The sequence below is a fragment of the Oryctolagus cuniculus genome, chromosome 19, assembly GCF_964237555.1.
Source record: "Oryctolagus cuniculus chromosome 19, mOryCun1.1, whole genome shotgun sequence".
Classification (NCBI taxonomy): domain Eukaryota; kingdom Metazoa; phylum Chordata; class Mammalia; order Lagomorpha; family Leporidae; genus Oryctolagus; species Oryctolagus cuniculus.
In genome coordinates this window covers 10,722,828-10,743,758 of record NC_091450.1, presented here as the reverse complement: position 1 = coordinate 10,743,758, position 20,931 = coordinate 10,722,828, and the positions used below count along the sequence as shown (strand labels likewise).

Below are 20,931 nucleotides of genomic sequence, written 5' to 3'. Positions count from 1 at the left end.
CACTGAGAGAGAGAGAGAGAGAGAGAGAACCATGTACAGCATCTGAAGTGTGCATTTTGAAGGGAGGTTTCATTTACTATTTTCAAATAATGATTTTGAGGATATTTTACATAGTTATTGAAAACTTTTATTTTTTTCAAAATGTCCATTTAAATCTTTACTGATTTTAAAAGTTTTTTTCTGTTCTTTTAACTTTATTTGTTAGAGTTCATTATGAAATTAGAGTCCCATTTTTCTTAATTTTCTTTCTATGTATTTTTTTTGCTATTTTGAATAGTATCTTGTACTTTTTTAAACATATGTTTATTTATTTGAAAGGCAGAGTGACAGGGTTAGAAAAAGAAGCAGGGTGTTGGGAAGACAGTGGTATAGCAGCAGGAAGTTCCAAGTTGCACAGGAAAAAATGGATAGTTAGTGAGCAGAGAGGATACAAGCCAGTGGCAGAATAGCCAGAAATTCATAGAGTGGCCAAGGACTCCACCAGAGACTGCTCAGGTCTACACTGGGGGAGCAAAGAGGAGGGAGAGATGGTGAATATGAAGCAAAGGAGCTGCAGAGGGAACAAGCAAAGAGGTGCTGCCCACCACCACCAGCGAACCATGGAGAGAGGTTGTGAGTCCACAGAACTCTGGATAGTGGCAGGCAGGAAAGCTTGGTTAACTGTGTTTGAAGCTCCAAGCAGGAAGACGGAGAAATTGCAGAACAGGCAGAGAAATTGGGTACACCATGGTCTGTCTGTGTCTCACCTCTACCCACAACTGGACCTGCAACCGGTAGAGAGAAGCCATATTGATAATTAACATTTTTGAGCATAAGCAGAGGGCTTCTGCATTTGCATCCCTCACACACACCCATCAATTGTGGGGTCCATCTCACAACATGGCCCACCTGGGAACAAGCATCACAATATTTCAGAGTGGTTTCTTCCACACTATGCAAGCTGTACAACCAAGAGTAGTCCTACATTTTTCAAAAGAGGAAATCCAAAAGGCCAACAGACACATGAAAAAATGCTCAGGATCCCTAGCCATCAGGGAAATGCAAATAAAAACTACAATGAGGTTTCACCTCACTCCAGTTAGAATGGCTTACATACAGAAATCAACTAACAACAGATGCTGGCGAGGATGTGGGGGAAAAGGGACACTAATCCACCATTGCTGGGAATGCAAACTGGTAAAGCCACTATGGAAGACAGTTTGGAGAGTCCTCAGAAACCTGAATATAGCCCTACCGTTCGACCCAGTCATCCCACTCCTTGGAATTTACCCAAATGGAATTAAATGGGGAAAAAAGAGCTGTTTGCACCTCAATGTTTGTTGCAGCTCAATTCACAATAGCTAAGACATGGAATCAACCTAAATGCCCATCAACAGATGACTGGATAAAGAAATTATGTGATATGTACTGTATGAAATACTATACAGCAGTTAAAAAAAAAATGAAATCCGGTCATTTGCAACAAAATGGAGGAATCTGGAAAATATCATGCTGAGTGAAATAAGCCAGTCCCAAAGGGACAAATATCATATGTCCTCCCTGATCAATGACAACTAACCCAGCACCTAAAAGGAAACCCATTGAAGTGAAATGGACACTATGAGAAACAATGACATGATCAGCCCTTGTCTTGACTGTTGAGGAACAACTTACTATTTTATTCCTTTTAGTATTTTTGTTGTTGTTGTTGTTCTACTTAATACCACTGGTAGAACTCTGTAATTAATATACAATTATTCTTAGGCATCCAAAATTAACATAAAAGTGATCTCTGTTAAATATAAGAGTGGGAATAAGAGAGGGAGGAGATACACAGGTCAGCACATGCTCACTCCGACTTACCTCCAATGGTAGAGCTAGAAATGTGTCAGGGGATTCCAATTCAATCTTATCAAGGAGGCATGTACCAATGGCATCTCACTTATTAAAGTAATAAGTTTAAGTACATAATTGATCAAAAAGTTAGGGTAAGTGTCGAAGAGATTTCACAAATAAGACCAGTGTCTGCAAATAATGAAGGATAGAATTAAAAGGGAGAGAATGATCCTGCGGCGGAAGCGGGACACACAGCAGATTCATAGAATGGCAAGTACCCTAAACAGCACTCCGGCCTCAGAATCAACCCTTGGGGCATTCGGATCTGGCTAAAAGGCCATGAGAGTCTCACAGGCATGGAAAGCCAAGACACTGTGGCAAAAACGACCTGAATGAAAGATCTCGGTGAACAAGACCCCAGCAGAAAAAATGAGCCATCAAAGAAGGAGGCACCTTTCTCTGAAGGGAGGAAGGAACCTCCACTGTGATATGGCCTTGACTAAGCAAGTTCAGTTGGTGAACTCAAGGGGCTTCCATAGCCTCGACAGCTCATGGCAAGAGCCTCGGGTGATTACTGACGTCATAAATAAGAGTGTCAATTGTTAAATCAACAAAGGGAGTCACTGGGCACATGCTCCCCACATAGGATCTCTGTCCTTAATGTGTTTTACTATGAGTTAACGATAACACTGCTAGTCGAACAGTACTCTATATCATGTACGGTTGTGTGGGTGCAGTCTGTTGAAATCTTTACTTAGTATATACTAAGTTGATCTTCTGTATATAAAGATAACTGAAAATGAAACTTGAAGAGTGGGATGGGAGAGGGAGTGGGAAATGGGAGGGCTGACGAAGGGAGGGAGGTTGGGGGGAGCCACAACAATGCAAAAGTTGCACTTTGTAAATTCACATTTATTAAATAAAAAAATCCCATATCTGTATAATCATTCACCAAATTCTATAGTAGGTATAATGAAGACAACAATAACTTTTAATAAAAACAGCTAACCAAAAAAAAAAAAAAGAGTAGACTTAAACCTCAAAAACCCAAGCTCATTTCACGCACCAGTGAGAAGTGAGCTCAGCCCCCAGTAAGCAGGGCTTAGTGTATCAAAGCCCTGGTACCAATCTACACCAGAATCTAGAAGTAAACAGGGCTCCAGTAGACAGGTCTGCATGATTTCACTTCCATAAACACATGGCAGCTAATAGCAGAGGGAAATCAATTTTTAAAAAATCAACCAGAAATGCTGAAGAACAAAGGAAAAATCCTGAAGAAGAATAAGGAAGACTCTATGAACTCACCAAAGGAGCAATAAAAATCTTTAATAATGGAGGCTGATGAAGAAGAGATCAAGGATATGGCAGAAAAGGAATTCAGAAAATTAATAGTCAGATTAATTAGAAGCAATCAGAAGCAAATTCACGGACTAAATGAAAAGTGCTCCCAAGAAATTGAGATTTTTTTTTAACTTTTATTTAATGAATATAGATTTCCAAAGTACAGCTTATGGATTACATTGGCTTCCCCCCACCATGACTTCCCTCCCACCCTCAACCCTCCCCTTTCCCGCTCGCTCTCCCCTTCCATTCTTATCAAGATTCATTTTCAATTTTCTATATATACAGAAGATCAGTTTAGTATACATTAAGTAAAGATTTCAACAGTTTGCACCCACATAGAAACACAAAGTGAAAAATACTGTTTGAGTACTTGTTGTAGCATTAAATCTCAATGTACAGCACATTAAGGACAGAGATCCTACATGAGGAGTAAGTGCACAGTGACTCCTGTTGTTGACTTTACAAATTGACACTCCTGTTTATGGCATCAGTAATCTCCCTATGCTCCAGTCATGAGTTTCCAAGGCTATGGAAGCCTTTTGAGTTCACCGACTCTTATCTTATTTACACAAGGTCATAGTCAAAGTGGAAGTTCTCTCCTCCCTTCAGAGAAAGGTACCTCCTTCTTTGAAGACCTGAGAAACTGAGATTTTAAAGAGAAACCAGAATGAAATACTGGAAATGCAGAATTCAATACAGCAAATAAAAAATGCAGTGTGAAGTCAGCAATAGATGAGACAGAATAAAGAATATTAGAACCAGAGGACAAACTTCTGGAAATAATACATCCAGACCAAATAAAAGAAGAAATTAGAAAATTGAAAATCACAGTTGGAGATTTACAAGATTCTAGCACTATCAAAAGACCCAACTTATGGATCCTAGGAATTCCAGAAATTGTGGAAAAAGAGAAAGGATTAGAAGGTCTTCTTAATGAAATAATAATTGTTAAAAGAGATGAAGAAGGGCACTATGTAATGATTAAAGGGTCAATTCAACAGGAAGATATGACTATTATCTTTTACTTGGCTGTTGAAAAGAATTAAGGGTTTTAAAGGGAGCTATAGACTCAAATATAGTACTAATGAGAGACTTCAATACCCCACTTTTAGCAATGGACAGATCAACCAGACAGAAAATCAACAAGGAAAAAAAACAGAGTTAATTGACACAATAGATAAATAGACTTAGCAGATATCTTCAGAGCCTTCTACCATACAGCTACAGAGTACACATTTTTTTTTCTCCAGTGAATCAAATTTTCTCTAGGATTGACCATACACTAGGCCATAAAGTGAGTCTCAGCAAATTCAAAAAACTGAAATCATACATGCATCTTCTCAGACCACAATGCAATGAAGCTGCAAATCAACAACTCAAGAATCTCTACATCATATGCAAACACATAGAGAATGAACAGCCTATTTCTGAATGAACAGTGTGTCATAAAAGAAATTAAAAGAGAAATAAAAAATTCTGGAAAAAAATGAAGACAACAATGCAAAATACCAAAATCTGTGGGATATAGCAAAAACAGTGTTAAGAGGAAAGTTTATAACAATAGCTGCCTACATAAAGAAACTGGTAGGCACCAAATAAATGAACTATCTATGCACACCAAGGATCAAGAGAAATAACAGCAAACCAAACCCAAAACTAGTAGGAGAGAAGGAATAGTTAAAATTAGAGAAGAAATCAACAAAATTGAAAGCAGAGAAAGCATTTGACAAATACAACACCCTGTCATGATGAAAACTCTAAGCAAATTGGGTTTAGAAGGAACATTCCTTAACACAACAAATTTCTAACAAAACCACAACTAGCATCAGACTTAATAGGGAAAAGTAAGCATTCCCATTGAGATCTGGTGCCAGACAGGGTTGCCCACTCTAAGCACTGCTATTCAATATAGTCCTGGAAGTTTTAGCCAGTGCCATTAGGCAAGAAAAGGATATCAAAGGGATACAACTTGGGAATGAGGAAGTCAAATTATCCTTAACTGCAGATGACATGATTCTATATATAAGGGATTCAAAAGGCTCCTCTAGGAGACTATTGGAACTCATAGAAGAGTTTGGCAAAGTAGCAGGATATAAAATCAATGCACAAAAATCAACAGCCTTTGTATATACAGACAACGCCATGGCTGAGTAAGAACTTCTAAAATTAATCCCAAACACAATAGCTACAAAAAAATCAAATACCTTGGAATAAATTTAACCAAGGATGTCAAAGATTTCTACAATGAGCATTACAAAACATTAAAGAAAGAAATAGAAGAAGATACAAAAAATGGAAATATCTTCCATGTTCATGGATTGGAAGAATCAATATCATCAAAATGTACATTCTTCTGAAAGCAATTTACAGACTCAATGTGATACCAATCCAATACCAAAGACATTCTTCTCAGATCTAGGAAATATGGTGCTGAAATTCATATGGAGGCACAGGAGAGCTTGAATAGCTAAAGCAATCTTGTACAACAAAAACAAAGCCAGAGGCATCACAATACCAGGTTTCAAGACATACTACAAGGCAGTTATAATCAAAACAGCTGGGTACTGGTAGAAAAATAGAAGGGTAGACCAGTGGAACAGAATAGAAACCCCTTAATTCAATCCAAACAACTGCAACCAACTTATATTTGACCAAGGAGCTATAACCAATCCCTGGAGCAATGATGGTCTCTTCAACAAATCGTGCTGAGAAAATTGGATGTCCACATTCAAAAGTATGAAGCAAGACCCATACCTTACACCTTATACAAAAATCCACTCAATATGGATTAAAGATTAAAGATCTTAATCTACAACCTGACATCATCAAATTGATTGAGAACATTGGGGAAACCCTACAAAACATTGGCACTGGCAAAGAATTCCTGGAAAAGACACAAGACACACAGGGAGTCAAAGCCAAAATTAACAAATGGGATTACTTCAAATTGAGAAGCTTCTGTAAGGCAAAGGAAACAAGAAAATGAAGAGGCAACCAACAGAATGGGAGAAAATATTTGCAAATTATGCAACTGATAAAGGATTAATAACCAGAATCTACAAAGAAATCAAGAAACTCCACAACAACAAAACAAACAACCCACTTAAGAGATGGGCTAAGGACTTAAACAGACACTTTTCTTTTTTTTTTTTTTTTTTTTTTTTTTTTTTTAATCTTTTATTTAATGAATATAAATTTCCAAAGTACGACTCATGGGTTACAATGGCTTTCCCCCCCATACCGTCCCTCCCACCCACCACCCTCCCCTTTCCCACTCCCTCTCCCCTTCCATTCACATCAAGATTCATTTTCGATTATCTTAGTATACAGAAGATCAGCTTATTATACCTTAAGTAAGGATTTCAACAGTTTGTTCCCACACAGAAACATAAAGTGAAAAATAATAGATGATTTTTTTTTAAATGATGATGAAATCAGATCAGACCTATTGTCATGTTTAATCCCAGTGAGAGTCAAGTTGGGAATTGATAGTTTCTTTTTTTTTTTTTTTTTTTTTTAACAGAAGATCAGTTTAGTGTACATTAAGTAAAGATTTCAACAGTTTGCACCCCCATAGAAACACAAAGTGAAATATACTGTTTGAGTACTCGTTATAGCATTAAGCCTCAGTGTACAGCACGTTAAGGACAGAGATCCTACATGAGGAGTAAGTGCACAGTGACTCCTGTTGTTGACTTTACAAATTGACACTCCTGTTTATGGCATCAGTAATCTCCCTATGCACCAGTCATGAGTTTCCAAGGCTATGGAAGCCCCTTGAGTTCTCCGACTCTTATCTTGTTTAGACAAGGTCATAGTCAAAGTGGAGGTTCTCTCCTCCCTTCAGAGAAAGGCACCTCCCTCTTTGAAGACCTGTTCTTTCCACTGGGATCTCACTCACAGAGATCTTTTTGCCAGAGTGTCTTGGCTTTCCATGCCTGAAATACTCTCATGGGCTTTTCAGCCAGATCCGAGTGCCTTTAGGGCTGATTCTGAGGCCAGAGTGCTATTTAGGACATCCGCCATTCTATGAGTAAACAGACACTTTTCAAAAGAGGAAATCCAAATGGCCAACAGACACATACTAGCAATCAGGGAAATGCAAATCAAAACCACAATGAAGTTTCACCTCTCTCTGGTTAGAATGGCTCTCATACAGAAATTAACAAAGAACAAATGCTGGAGAGGATGTGGGTAAAAAGATACCCTAATTAACCATTGATGAGAATGCAAACTGGTAAAGCCACTATGGAAGACAGTCCGGAGATACCTCAAAAATCTGAAAATAGGCCTACTATATGACCCAGCCATTCCACTCCTTGGAATTTACCCAAGGGAAATGAAATCAGGAAACAAAAGAGTTGTCTGTACCTCCATGTTTATTTCAGCTCAATTCACAATAGCTAAGACATGGAATCACCCTAAGTGCCCATCAACCGAAGACTGGATAAAGAAATTATGAGATATATAAATTATGAAATACTACACAGCAGTAAAAATAGATGAAATCCCATGATTTGCAACAAAATGGATTAATCTGGAAAACTTCATCTCAGTGAAATAAGTCAGTCCCAAAGGGATAAATACTATATGTTCTCCCTGATCTGTGAGAACTAGTAGAACTCCTAAAATGAAAGATGTACAAGTGAAATTGACACTTTGAGAAACAACAACTTGAAGAACTCTCATCTTGTCGAGGAACAGTTATTTTTATTTTTTATTTCTTTTTAATTTTTTCTTTTCTTCATACTATATGTTGAACTCTTAACATAGAGTTAATCATATATATATATATACATATATATATCTCAATCTCAGTAAAAGATAACAGGGGGTAAGAGAGGGAGGAGGAAGTTTGTAACTGTTAAGATGTATAGTTATCCATACAGTCCTATGGACTTCTTTTTTTTAAGATTTATTTTATTTATTTGAAAGACAGAGTTATAGAGAGATGTAGAGACAGAGAGATAGAGAACCTTCCATTTGCTGGTTCATTCCCCAAGTTGCCACAATGGCTGGAGCTATGCCAATCAGGAGCCAGGAGCTTCTTCTGGGTCTCCCACATGGGTGCAGAGGCCCAAGGACTTAGGCCACCTTCCACTACTTTCCTAGGCATAGCAGAAAGCTGCATCAGAAGATGAGCAGCTGAGACTAGATACCAGTTCCCATATGGGATGCTGGTGCTTCATTCCAGTGCTTTAACCTGCTGTGCCACAGTGCAGGCCCCCAGGCGTACTTCTAAGGGTACAGTTTAAAAAGTTTCCATAGGACTCCAAATCCCATTAAAACAGGTGGTAAAAATCCCATCTTAATTGTTCAATTGGAGGCCAGTGCTGTGGTGCATTAGGTTAAAGCCACTGCCTGCAGTGCTGACATCCCATATGGGCACTGGTTCCAGTCCTGGCTGCTCCACTTCCAAACCAGCTCTCTGCTATGGCCTGGGAAATCAGTAGAAGATGGCCCAAGTGCTTGGGTTCTTGCACACGCATGGGAGACCCAGAAGAAGCTCCTGGCTCCTGGCTTTGGACCAGCTCATCTCTGGCCATTGCAGTCATTTGAGGAGTGAACCAGCAGATGGAAGACCTCTCTCTCTTTCTCTGGCTCTGCCTCACTCTGTAACTCTGTCTTTCAAATAAATAAAATAATTTTTTTAAAAATGTTAAAGGAACATATTATGTGTTAAAGTGAACATATAGATAGGATGAAGTGTTAAAGAAATCATATGAATAGCATCAAGTGCCTGGTAATAATAATAGAATTAAAAAGGAGGGAATGTCCAACATGAGAAGCAGTCCACATAGCAACCTTACAGAATGATAATCTCTTTAAGTAATACTCTGACCTCAGAATCATGAGAAGCAGTCCACATAGCAACCTTACAGAATGATAATCTCTTTAAGTAATACTCTGACCTCAGAATCAGTCCTTAAGGAATTTGGATGTGTCTGAAAAGTCCATGAGAACATTTCATGCATGGAAAGCCAAGACACTGTGTCAAAAAATATCCTACATGAAGGATCGCTGTGACTGTGACCCCATTAGAAAAAAAGGAGCCATCAAAAAAGATGTACTTTTCTCTGAAGGGAGGAGAGAACTTCCACTTTGTTTATGGCCTTGTCTAAATTCTGCCAGAGGTTGCGGTATTAAAAGCTTTCCATAGCCTTGGCAGCTCATGGCAAGAGCCTCGGGTAATCACTGATGTCATAAATAAGAGTGTTAATTGTAAAATTAACAACAGAAGCCTCTGCATTTACTCCCCATGTAGGACCTCTGTCCTTAATGAGTTGTATTGAGAATTTTCTGCAAAACTTGATCTCAAAGAGTACTTTATACGTTGTGTGGGGGGATGCACACTGTTGAAATCTTTATGTAGTATAGAGTTGATCTTCTGTATATAAAGTTAACTTAAAAAAGAGAAAGTAAGAGAGGAAATAGGAGAGCAGAATAGGGAGGTGGAGGTGGAGAGATATACCTTTCTGCTAGTTTAATCCCCAAATACCCATAGCACCTGGGCTGGGCCAGGCCAAGGCCAGGAGTTGAACTCCATCTGTGTCTCCCATATGGCAGTCAGGAACCCAACTCTAGGCCATCATCTTCTGCATCCCAGGCACATTAGCAGGAAGCTGGATCAGAATATTTTAAAATTCCATCCCAGGCACTCCAATATGGGATGTGGTCATCCCAAGGGCAGCTTAACCCTGCAAAATGCCCATCCCTGAATGGTATCACATTCTTAAGCACTGTACAGAATATTCATTATATTTTTATAGAAATATAATTTATTTTATACTAATATCACACACTGCAACTTTGTTGAATTTATTAACTGAAATGGACTTTCAGTGAACTATTTAGTATTCTTTTATACTTAGGATTATATATTTGTCACAAAAAAAATCAAGTTTTGTTCCTTTCTCTGCTGTCCAGAATCTTTTTCCCCATTTTCACGTTACTTTTTTCAGCAGAAACCTTCCTTATGACATTTAAAAGACATGCACAAGAAAATATTTGAGTCTTGTGGCCAACTATTGGGGGAAATCATTTTGCATTCCTCCATTATATGCAGCATTTACTGTAGGCTTTCCTTAGGTGTTCTTTTTAAGATTTTGATATTCTATACATTCCTAATGAAAAGAAAGAAACAGGGACAACCAGAGGAAAGAGAAAAAGTGATTTACACACAGAGATCTCTCCCATATGCTGATTTCCATAACAGATCCTTGCAACATCCAGAGCTGAGTCAAGGCCAGAGCCAGAACATGGGAACTCAGTGTAGCTCTCCCAGATGGGTGGCACGAACTCAAACACTTGAGACGTCACCACTACCTCCCAGGATCTGCATTAGGAGGAAGTCAGGAAATAGAACCTGAAATTGAACCCTTGCACTCTGATACAGAACTTGGGATTTCCTACATGTATGTAAATTACTAGACTCATTCCTACTCCCCACAGGTGATTTTTATCTAGTTGTGGAAATTTCCTTCACATCTTAGTTTGTTTAGGGTTTTAATCATTCATGGGTAGTGGATTCAGCCAGATGATTTTTCTTTTAAGATGATCACATGTTCTTTAAATTCACATTGTGTTTTTTCTTAATATGCATTATTTTCTGTTTTTCTTTCTTTCTGAGATACTATTTTCCAAGAACTTTTTGAGGACCCCTCATATAAGCAAATTCATTTTATTTAGCACCAATATTTTTATTAATTTTTATATTAATTAATATGATTCTTCTTGCATCAATTTTGATAATTTTTATTCTTGTAGGTTTTTGATCATATTCCATGTTTCTGAATTTTCATGGAAGTTTTGGGAAAAATAAAGTGAAAGAAGAATGCACTGGGCAATCTGCCATCACATTCTACTTCAGTTTATTCTGATGTACCACACAGAAAATAACTAACTGCTCTATGTACTACTCAGTTATTTTATGAGACAAATGAAATATTGTGCATAATGTAAACTGATATATTGTGCCATTTGACTTTAGGTTTTACCAACATGACAAACTGAGTGTACATTCTCTTTTGTGTCAAAATTTAGATAATGGACATTAAAATAAGAAAAAACATAACATTGTATGAAGAACAACATAAACATGTTGATCTGATGAACCAATGCTTAAATCTAATATGTTACAGCATCCCATTTACATATATTTATATGTAAGCATATAGTATTTTAAAAGGATAAAATATCAGGGTGCATAGGTTAAGCCTGTCGCTCCTCCACTCGCGGAGGAGCCGCACCGGGCCAGATGCTGTTATTCCCTTGCTGTCGGTTTTTTCTACAGCAAAGCAAGCACAAGTAAAAAGAAGAACGAAATAACGAGCTCCCCAGCAAACTCTCCAGCAGCCCGGAGACAGTAGTTGTCCCAGAAAGTGCGGTTGAGTCCCTTTTTATAGTCCTCTTCCACCAATCCGTGCTCCACTGCCCGCGTGCTGAGCACGCTGCTCTCTTCCAATCAGAGGTTGGGTCAGCTCCTGCAACTCGTTAGTCAAATTGATGAAGCAGCTGAAGCCACTGTGTAAAACTTGTTTACTCCCTCTCAGTGCCATGTTGTGGGAGCTGGGCCCTGCTTCCCACAAAGGCACTGCTTGGGCCCCTCGCATTCTATGTGGAGTGCTTTTAGACCAAGTCCTACTTTGCTTCCTACCCAGCTTCTTACTAATGCGCACCCTGTTAGGTGGAAGATGAGGACTCAAGTACTTTGGTCTCTGATACTCACATTGGATACTCAGATGGAGTTCCTGGCTTTTCACTTAAGCTTGGCCCAATCCCAGCTTCTGGGCATTTAGTCCTCTCTCTCACACTCTCCTTCTCTGTCATTTTCTTTCTGTGTTACTTCACCTTTCAATTAAATAATATTTGGAAATTCAAAAAAATTCAAAATATTTAAAATAAGCATGATGATTCACTTTAATAAGGATAAATTTATGTATTTAAAACTATAATAGGTGATATTAAACCTATCACAAACTAATTGTGTTAGTATATTATAAACATATATATGAACATATAAATGATAAGTAACTTTACTAAATTGACAAGATATTAAGATACACTTATAGACAATATTTAAACCAGTTCACACACAGAGAGAACATTATTTCCAAATACGAAGGCATTTCAAACTTTCAAGGTTTGTGGGTCTAGCCATGTCATAAAGGCATAAATCTAAAAATCCTGTACTCTATCATCTATGAAATGATAGAAAAATTACCAATTAAAAGTGTTACCAAGAAGTCATTTAGACACGTGAAAACTTTACTTAAGATTGTCTTACATTGCATTGCCCCAGAATTATTTTTCAGGAATCAGAAAAGTATTAAGTGGGGATTGTGATTACTGCAGTCAGAACATGAAATCAGATAGCTAATTCAGCTAAGAATTTTTACAAAACTATCGTTATAAAACAGAAAAATATTAAATGTGAAATGTGACATATTTCAGAATTGTCTGAAATGTAAAGTTATTTGTAGATTTGTATAAAACATAGATTTGTATAAAGCATAAAATTATTATAAAACATTAAATATGTCATCACTGTGAAATCGTTATTAGTGTAAAGTATATTACTTGGTCATTAGATGTTCCAAGATAAGAAATCTAATATTTCTTTTATTTTAAAAAAGATTTATTTACTTAAAAGTCAGAGTTACACAGATTGAAGGAGAGAGAGAGAGTGAGAGAGAGTCTTCCATCCCATTGGCCACAATAGCCGGAGTTGTGGCAATCCGAAGCCAGGAGCCAGGATCTTCCTCCAGATCTCCCAAGTGGGTACAGGGGCCCAAAGACTTGGGCCATCTTCTAGTGCTTTTCCAGGCCATAGCAGAGAGCTTGATTGGAAGTGGAGCAGCCAGGACTCGAACTGGTGCCCATATGGGATGCCAGCACTACAGGTGGTGGCTTTACCCGCCATGCCACAGTGCTGGCCCCAGAAATCAAGTATTTCTTATGAGATCATGTTGTGTTGCACAAACTATCCCTGTGAAATATTCCACTCTGTGTGCATTTGATGTATACAAGCATATGATAAAACATATACTGCATGTTCCTCAAGCTCTTACATTACAACCATTATGCTTACTTACAAGTACAAAAATCATTAAAATGTGCAAGATCATCAAAAGGAACACTGGAGAATTTCCCAGAGCCCAGCATAAATCAATACAAAAACTGAGAAGACAAATCAAGCTGAAGGACTATTTTTCCCCAGGACAATGGCTGAATACTTGAGCTTCAAACCCCTGTGAGTAAACCAGCTTTCCCTCTGGTGAACTGGAATAAATAAGAAAATATGCCAACTAGTGACTATCCAAAGGTTAGGCATAGCCAATGTATGCACTAAATTGGAACTAATGAAGCATACAAAAAAATAAGCTACTAGAATTGAGTTTCAGATTAGATAATGGAATTACATTTCAAATATTTAAATAAATATCAGAAAATGAAAGAATTGAAATAATAATGAGCATGAGAAATAAGAACAAGGAACAGAAATATTGATCATATTTGTAAAAGAACATAATAAACATTTGAAAATTGTAATAAACAAATATACAATACAGAGTTTAAACATTAAGTTAAACTCAGGTTTTCCATGCCTGAAATACTCTCATGGGATTTTCAGCCAGATCTGAATGTCTTAAGAGCTGATTCTGAGGCCAGAGTGCTGTATAGTTCATTTGTCATTCTATGAGGCTGTGGTATGGCCTGCTTCTCATGTTGGATCATTCTCTCCCTTTTCATTCTATCTATTGTTATTACCAGGCACTTGGTCTTATTTATATGATCCTTTGATACTTAGTCCTACCTATATGATCAATTACACACTTAATATGATCACTTTAATATGTGAGATGGCATTATTACTACCCAGCTTAATGGGATTTGGTATTCCATGACAAGTTTTTAGTTTACCCTTAGGGATAAGTCCCTGGGAATATGTGCAGAACTGTACAGCTCCTCTATTATTCCCACTCTTATTTTTACTGGGGCTTATTTTCAGTTGGCTTCATACACCTATGATTAATTCTATGCTAAGTAAAGAGTTCCACCAATGGTATTAAGTAGAAAAAATAAAAATAATAATAAAATAAAATAACAAACTATTATTTGTCAGTCAAGATAAAGGCTGTGCAAGTCATTGCTTCTCATAATATCAACTTCACTTCTATAGATTTCCTTTTAGGTGCTCTGTTATTTGTCACAGATCAGGGAGAATATATACTATATGTCCCTTTGGGACTGGCTTATTTCACTAGGTATAATGTTTTCCAGTTTCATCCACTTTGTTTAAAATGACTAGATTTCATTTCACAAATGAGAGAAATAATATATTTACATTGCTGACAGAAATTAGTATGTAAGCTACACTTGAATAGTTACCTATTTTAAAAAGAATAAAAATAAGCTGGCGCTGCAGATCACTAGGCTAATCCTCCGCCTTGCGGCGCCAGCACACCAGGTTCTAGTCCCGGTCGGGGCGCCAGATTCTGTCCTGGTACCCCTCTTCCAGTCCAGCTCTCTGCTGTGGCCTGGGAGTGCAGTGGAGGATGGCCCAAGTGCTTGGGCCCTGCACCCCATGGGAGATCAGGATAAGTACCTGGCTCCTGCCATTAGATCAGCACAGTGTGCCAGCTGCAGCGCACCAGCCGTGGTGGCCACTGGAGGGTGAACCAACGGCAAAGAAGACCTTTCTCTCTGTCTCTCTCTCTCACTGTCCACTCTGCCTGTCAAAAAAAAAGAATAAAAATATTTTCAAATATAATAATCATAAAAGATTTGATTTTCTATGTGTATTTCTAAAGTATTCATATTAATAGTAACAAAGGTCTAGACAAACATTATCATCAACAAAGGTACAAGACAAACATTTTTATCGTCAGTCTTTTAAAATCAAAAGCTTCTGCATGGTATATTGTGCAAAATATTGAGTATCCTCTTATCAGATAAGTACAAATGGAATGAGAGTGGCTTAGACAATGACCACAACACATTGAACACCAAAGATAACTGAGTCATATGACCACAGTAGAAGACTGAGCTTTCAAATTATATCACAGAGTGACAATGCAGTAGAAAATATAAATTTGCTCATATGACAACTAGAATGAGAATGAATAAGACACATTTATTTGTATCTTTAGATTTAGAGAAATTATACAATTATGAAATGTATTAACCCAGTAAAACAATTCATAAATATCTAACACAAAGGGACAAAGTATTATATCAGCATTTCATTGTATTAAAAAGAGATAAATAAATAGAAGCATTCAAACAGAAATAAATGTTGAACTGCATAGCCAAGTAAGAGTAAAACTGGAGAACAGAGAAAAATAAATACACCTAAACAATGTACACAGCCCTTGAATAATTCAAAAAAAAGATACAAAAAATATCATTGCTTTCTGGTGAGGATGTGGGGAAAAAGGGACACTAACCCACTGTTGGTGGGAATGCAAACTGGTCAAGCCACTATGGAACTCAGTCTGGAGATTCCTCAGAAACCTGAACATAACCCTACCATACAACTCAGCCATCCCACTCCTTGGAATTTACCCAGAGAAAATTAAATTGGCAAATAAAAGAGCTATCTGCACCTCAATGTTTATTGCAGCTCAATTCACAATAGCTAAGACCTAGAATCAACGTAACTGCCCATCAACACTCTATAGAATGCCATACAGCAGTGAAAAACAATGAAATTCGGTCATTTGCAACAAAATGGAGGATTCTGGAAAACATCATGCTGAGTGAAATAAGCCAGCCCTAAAGGGACAAATATATATTCTCCCTGATCAGTGACAACTAACCGAGCACCAAAAAGGAAACCTGTTGAAGTGAAACAGACATTATGAGAAACAGTGACTTGCTCAGCCCTGGTCCTGACTGTTGATGAACAACTTAATACTTTATCCCTTTTAGTATTTTTTTGTTCTACTTAATACTATTGGTTGAACTCTTTAATTAACACACAATTATTCTTAGGTATTTAAATTTAACTGAAAAGTGGAGTGCCACCCTGAGGGGATGCGGCGGCTGCAGCCATGGGCGCTAGGCCTGCGGGGGCGCGCAGGGGGCGTGAGGAGGGGCCGAGCCAGGCGGGAGACACCGTGGCGGGGACTGGCCGGCGACCCTGAGCCGCAGGGGGATCCCCGCCCGCGCTGCGAGGAGGGCCTGTGGGCGCTAGCGGGGCGCCTCGGGGGAGCCCGGCCGGTCGGCAGGGGCGCGTGGGCACATCGAGGGCCGCGGTGACCACCCCACCCCCTGCCCGGCACGGTAGGGGGTCAGGGCGCGTCTGCAGCGGCCGCCGCACCTCCTCGGCTGGGGAATCTGGGGCCCAGGGCCGCCCCCGGATGGCTGAGCTGCCCCCGCGCCGGCCGCCCAGTCGCTGCAGGGGCTGAGCTCGCCGTCCCCTGCATGCCTGGCGCCCGGATCGCAGCCCACCTGGACGCACTGGGCCCCCTGGTCCCCTACGTGCAGCCTCCGCTGCTGCCCTCTATGTTCTTCGTGGGCCTGTTTTTCGTCAACGTGCTGATCCTATACTACGCCTTCCTCATGGAGTACATCGTCCTCAACGTGGGCCTCGTCTTCCTGCCCGAGGACCTGGACCAGGCGCTCGTGGACCTCGGCGTGCTCTCGGACCCCGGCTCGGGCCTCTACAAAGCCGACTCGGAGCTCGACGTCTTCGGTGGGTACTTGGAGTAGGACCTGGACTGCCATGCCCCCGGCCCGAACCCCCGGCCCGCACCAGCCGCCCGCATCAGGCCGCCGCCGCTGGTTGGAGCCGCCGCCTGGATGGGGATGGGACCTCAGGCCGAGGCCTGCCCCTGCCCCGGAGGCCTGCCTGGCCCCCTTGAAAGCTTTGTGCCAACAGAGAGGTTCCCGTCCAGACCCAGGAGGGCGGAAGGAGAGACTGGGCCTTGGGTGCCGAGGCCGGAAAGACACCTGCCCACAGAGCTGGGCGAGGGCCACGGGTGTTGGAAGACTCTGTGCTCCCACAGCACCACCCAGATGGCCCGGCCTCGGCTCCTGACTCTCCACAACCGCGATGGATGTTTGCAGGAACCCAGCCAGCGTCTGCCTCCCCGCACTTGATGTCCACTGCACCTGCTTGCACTTAACCTTCGGAGAAGACCCTTCAAATGGAGGACACACTCAGGAGCCACGCCCAGCTCTGCCTGAGAAGCCCGGCTGGCCTCACTCAGCCTGAGGCTGGCCTCCCATGCAGCCGCTTTCACGCCGTGACCCGGAGGGAAAAGCTGATGAACGGCGTGGCAGCCGGGAGGAGGCCCTGACTTACCCATTTCCAGTTGCTTGTCCCTTATCGAGTTGGCAGAACCGAGATGTGTGCCATGTCGCTCCTCTGGCCAGAAATATATTTTTGAAAATAAAAAAAAAATTTAACTGAAAAGTAATCCCTGTAAAATGTAAGAGAGGTAATAAGAGAGGGAGGAGATGTACAATTTGGGACACTCTCAATATGACTTGGCCCAAATGGTAGCGTTAGAAATGAGCCAGGGGATTCCAATTCAATCCCATCAAGGTGGCATGTACCAATGCCATCTAACTAGCCAAAGTGATTGTGGGGAGCAACTGGGAGCAACTCGGACTAGACTAAGTTACTGGAATTAAGACTTATTCAATGCATCTGCTTTCCCACAATATGGCACTGAGAAGGGAAACAGCTTCTACACAGCTGCCTCCAGTTCAACCAATAAACTGTGGGACCTGCTCCTGATTGGAGGAGAGCAGCGTACTCAGCGTGTGGGTAGCAGAGTTGGGATTGGTGGAAGAGGACTATAAAGGAGGAGAGAGATGGCATGCACCAGGAACATCTAAGGGGAACACCTGTGCAGCCCCCGAGAGAGCCGGCCGGCGGTGTGCTGCTCCCCTGCGGAAGTGGGGAATGTGGCAGGGGAAACCGCCCTTCCACGGAGGTGGAAGGGATGGTAGCCAACCCGGGAAGAACCAGCAGCAAACCGGGGGAGGGCCGAGCAGACAGAAGAACAGCGCAGGGTCCTGTGTCGTTCCTCCACGAAGACGGGGAGCGACAGTGATCAGTTTCAGTTCACAATTGATCATAATGATAGGATTAAGAGTCAAAGGGATCACATAAACAAGACTAGTGTCTGCTAATACTAACTGATAGAATTAAAACGGGAGAGAACGATTCAACATGGGAATTGTGATACAGAGCAGACTCATAGAATGGCAGATGTCCTAAACAGCATTCTGGCCTCAGAATCAGCCCTTAAGGCATTCGGATCTGGCTGAAGAGCCCATGAGAGTATTTTAGGCATGGAAAGCCAAGACACTCTGGCAAAAAAAAAAAAAAAAAAAACCTAAATGAAAGATCTCTGCAAGTGAGATCCCAGTGGAAAGAACAGGTCTTCAAAGAAGGAGGTACGTTTCTCTGAAGGGAGGAGAGAACTTCCACTCTGACTATGACCTTGTCTAAATAAGATCAGAGTTGGTGAACTCAAAAGGCTTCCATTGCCTTGGCAGCTCATGACAAGAGCCTAAGGTGATTACTGACACCATAAACAAGACTGCCAATTGTTAAGTCAACAACAGGAGTCACTGTGCACTTACTCTGTCTTTAATGTGTTATACTACATGAATTAATGGCATAACTAGTACTCAAACAGTACTTCACACTTTGTGTTTCTGTTTGGGTGCAAACTGTTGAAATCTTTACTTAATATATACTAAATTGATCTTCTATATATAAAGATAATTGAAAATGAATCTTGATGTGAATGGAATGGGAGAGGGTGCGGGAGATGGGAGGGTTGCCAGTGGCAGGGAAGTTATGGGGGGGAAGCAACTGTAACCCAAAAGCTGTACTTTGGAAATTTATATTTATTAAATAAAAGTTTAAAAAAAACAAGTACATGAGCAAGCATGTGCTGCCAATCACAGTGTGCACTAACACTAACCTGGATCAGAAACAGAGGCAAAATTCGCACCTGGGCACTCTAATATAGGATGTGGGTTTCCCAAGTGGTACCTTAATTACTGAACAATATGCCCACTAAAAGACAAACATTTTTGTCATCAACTTATTAAAACAAAAAGCTTTTCCTTGATATATTGTGCAAAACAATGAATATTCTCTTATCGGAACTGAAAAGCTGTTCTGTACTCATAGTGGCATAGACATGGACCACAACACTCTGGACACCCACGATGACTGAATCACATGTCCACATTATGAGGGAGGTGGATGAGATGATAAAGTCCACCGAGTACATGACCAGTATTTAGTGATAGTCATCAGGTTGGTCTGGGTCACATTGGAAGATGCCACTGTGTAGAAGAGTGTGCTAGTATTGAAACACAAACATACCAGACATATGAGAAAGAATAAATAGAATATGAAATGTATGTATTTATACTTCAACTGTGCCGACCAGGAGGTGCTAGGACTGATGGTGATGGCCTGGATGATGCTCAGGAGGCAGGTGGTGTAGACGGAGAGGCCCTTCATCACTCTGTTTACATTGAACAAAGTCTTATGCTTGAAGTCAGTCCATACATTCAATGACTCAAACAGGTCGGGAGAGTGCAAAAACAGCATATTAATGAGCAAAGCAATGTGGACTAAGGGACTAAGGCCAGGTGACAGCTGGTCAGGTAGTGGGCTTAGGCCAGTGATCCAGCAGGATTGTGGAGATGTGAGAGAGGAAGAAGAAGGTGTTGGTTGAGATTCCAATGCCAGCTTGATAAAGAATGCATTTATAAACAGCAATGTAAGCAGACATTGGGCTCATCTTAATGTCAGGGAAGAAACACATGCATGTCTGAAAAGCAAACAAAACAAAAACAGTATATCTCATGTCATCAGATGGCTTTATAAAGCCACCAGAAATTTGCCTTCTAAATTCCTATCTTCACAGTGGTCCTGGATCTCTCATAGTTTCAGTTTCCATCCCAGAAATTTGTTTTGTGAATTCTCTTATATTCAGGAGGATATTGTCAACATCCTGCTTTCAAGCCTCAAGAGGAAAACATCGTAATTTCTTCACTTTTGTGATAACACATGAGATTGCACAGCAATTATGACATGGCGACACTTTCATTGCTAATTTACTTGAAACAGGGACACTTTCCCATGCTTTGAAGTATGCTTAGATCCTCAGTAGTTAAATAATTCACTTCAACTCTTATTTAAGATAGAGCCAATGTTGATTTTTTCCCATTTTTTGCATACTATTGCCTCAGATTCAGGCATAACTATCCTCTCTAATTAATTTTATCTAGGGTATCTCTGTCCATTTCATATGGACTAAATATGATTTATACATTTTTAGAGATCTATTTATTTGAAAGACAGAGGCAGAGAGAGAGAGAGAGAGAGAGAGAGAGAGAGAGGCCTTCCATCTGCTGGTTAACTTCCCAAAGGGCTGCAACAGCTGGAGCTGGACCAATCTGAAGCCAGGAGCTTCCAGGTTTCCCACGTGGGTGCAGGGGCCTAAGAACTTAGACAATCTTTGACTGCTTTCCCAGGCTATTGCTGAGAGCTGGATAGGAAGTGGAGCAGCCACAACTCAAACAGGGACCCATAGGGATGACAGCACCGCAGGTGGTGGCTGTACTCACTAAGCCACAGTGCCAGGCACAAATTTATAAATTTGTAAATGACAGAAATTTTCCTCACTGTCCAAGATTGAAGAACAGCTACGTGATGAGTGCCTTCTTTATTCATCATCCCACGGTAAAATGTGAAGGAACTTTCACTTTGACTATGACCCTGTCGAA

At 40.4% G+C, this 20,931-nt stretch overlaps 1 protein-coding gene and 2 pseudogenes across 1 annotated transcript; 1 reads left to right on the top strand and 2 right to left on the bottom strand.

Moving 5' to 3' along the window:
* Positions 1-20,931, bottom strand: part of LOC108175452 (CD2 antigen cytoplasmic tail-binding protein 2 pseudogene) — a 69,334-nt pseudogene that overhangs the window by 32,344 nt on the left and 16,059 nt on the right.
* Positions 16,325-17,562, top strand: LOC138846868 (dexamethasone-induced protein-like). Its single transcript, XM_070063792.1, has one exon. It carries the CDS (start codon positions 16,588-16,590, stop codon positions 16,873-16,875), a length of 288 nt encoding a protein of 95 aa, XP_069919893.1. The 5' UTR covers positions 16,325-16,587; the 3' UTR covers positions 16,876-17,562.
* The window catches only part of ORYCUNV1R-PS1575 (vomeronasal 1 receptor oryCunV1R-ps1575 pseudogene), a 1,374,299-nt pseudogene continuing 1,372,429 nt past the window's right edge, over positions 19,062-20,931 (bottom strand).

Coding starts and splice junctions, on each gene's coding strand:
- LOC138846868 (XM_070063792.1), top strand. CDS start 16,588: ATGCCTGGCGCCCGGATCGCAGCCCACCTGGACGCACTGGGCCCCCTG.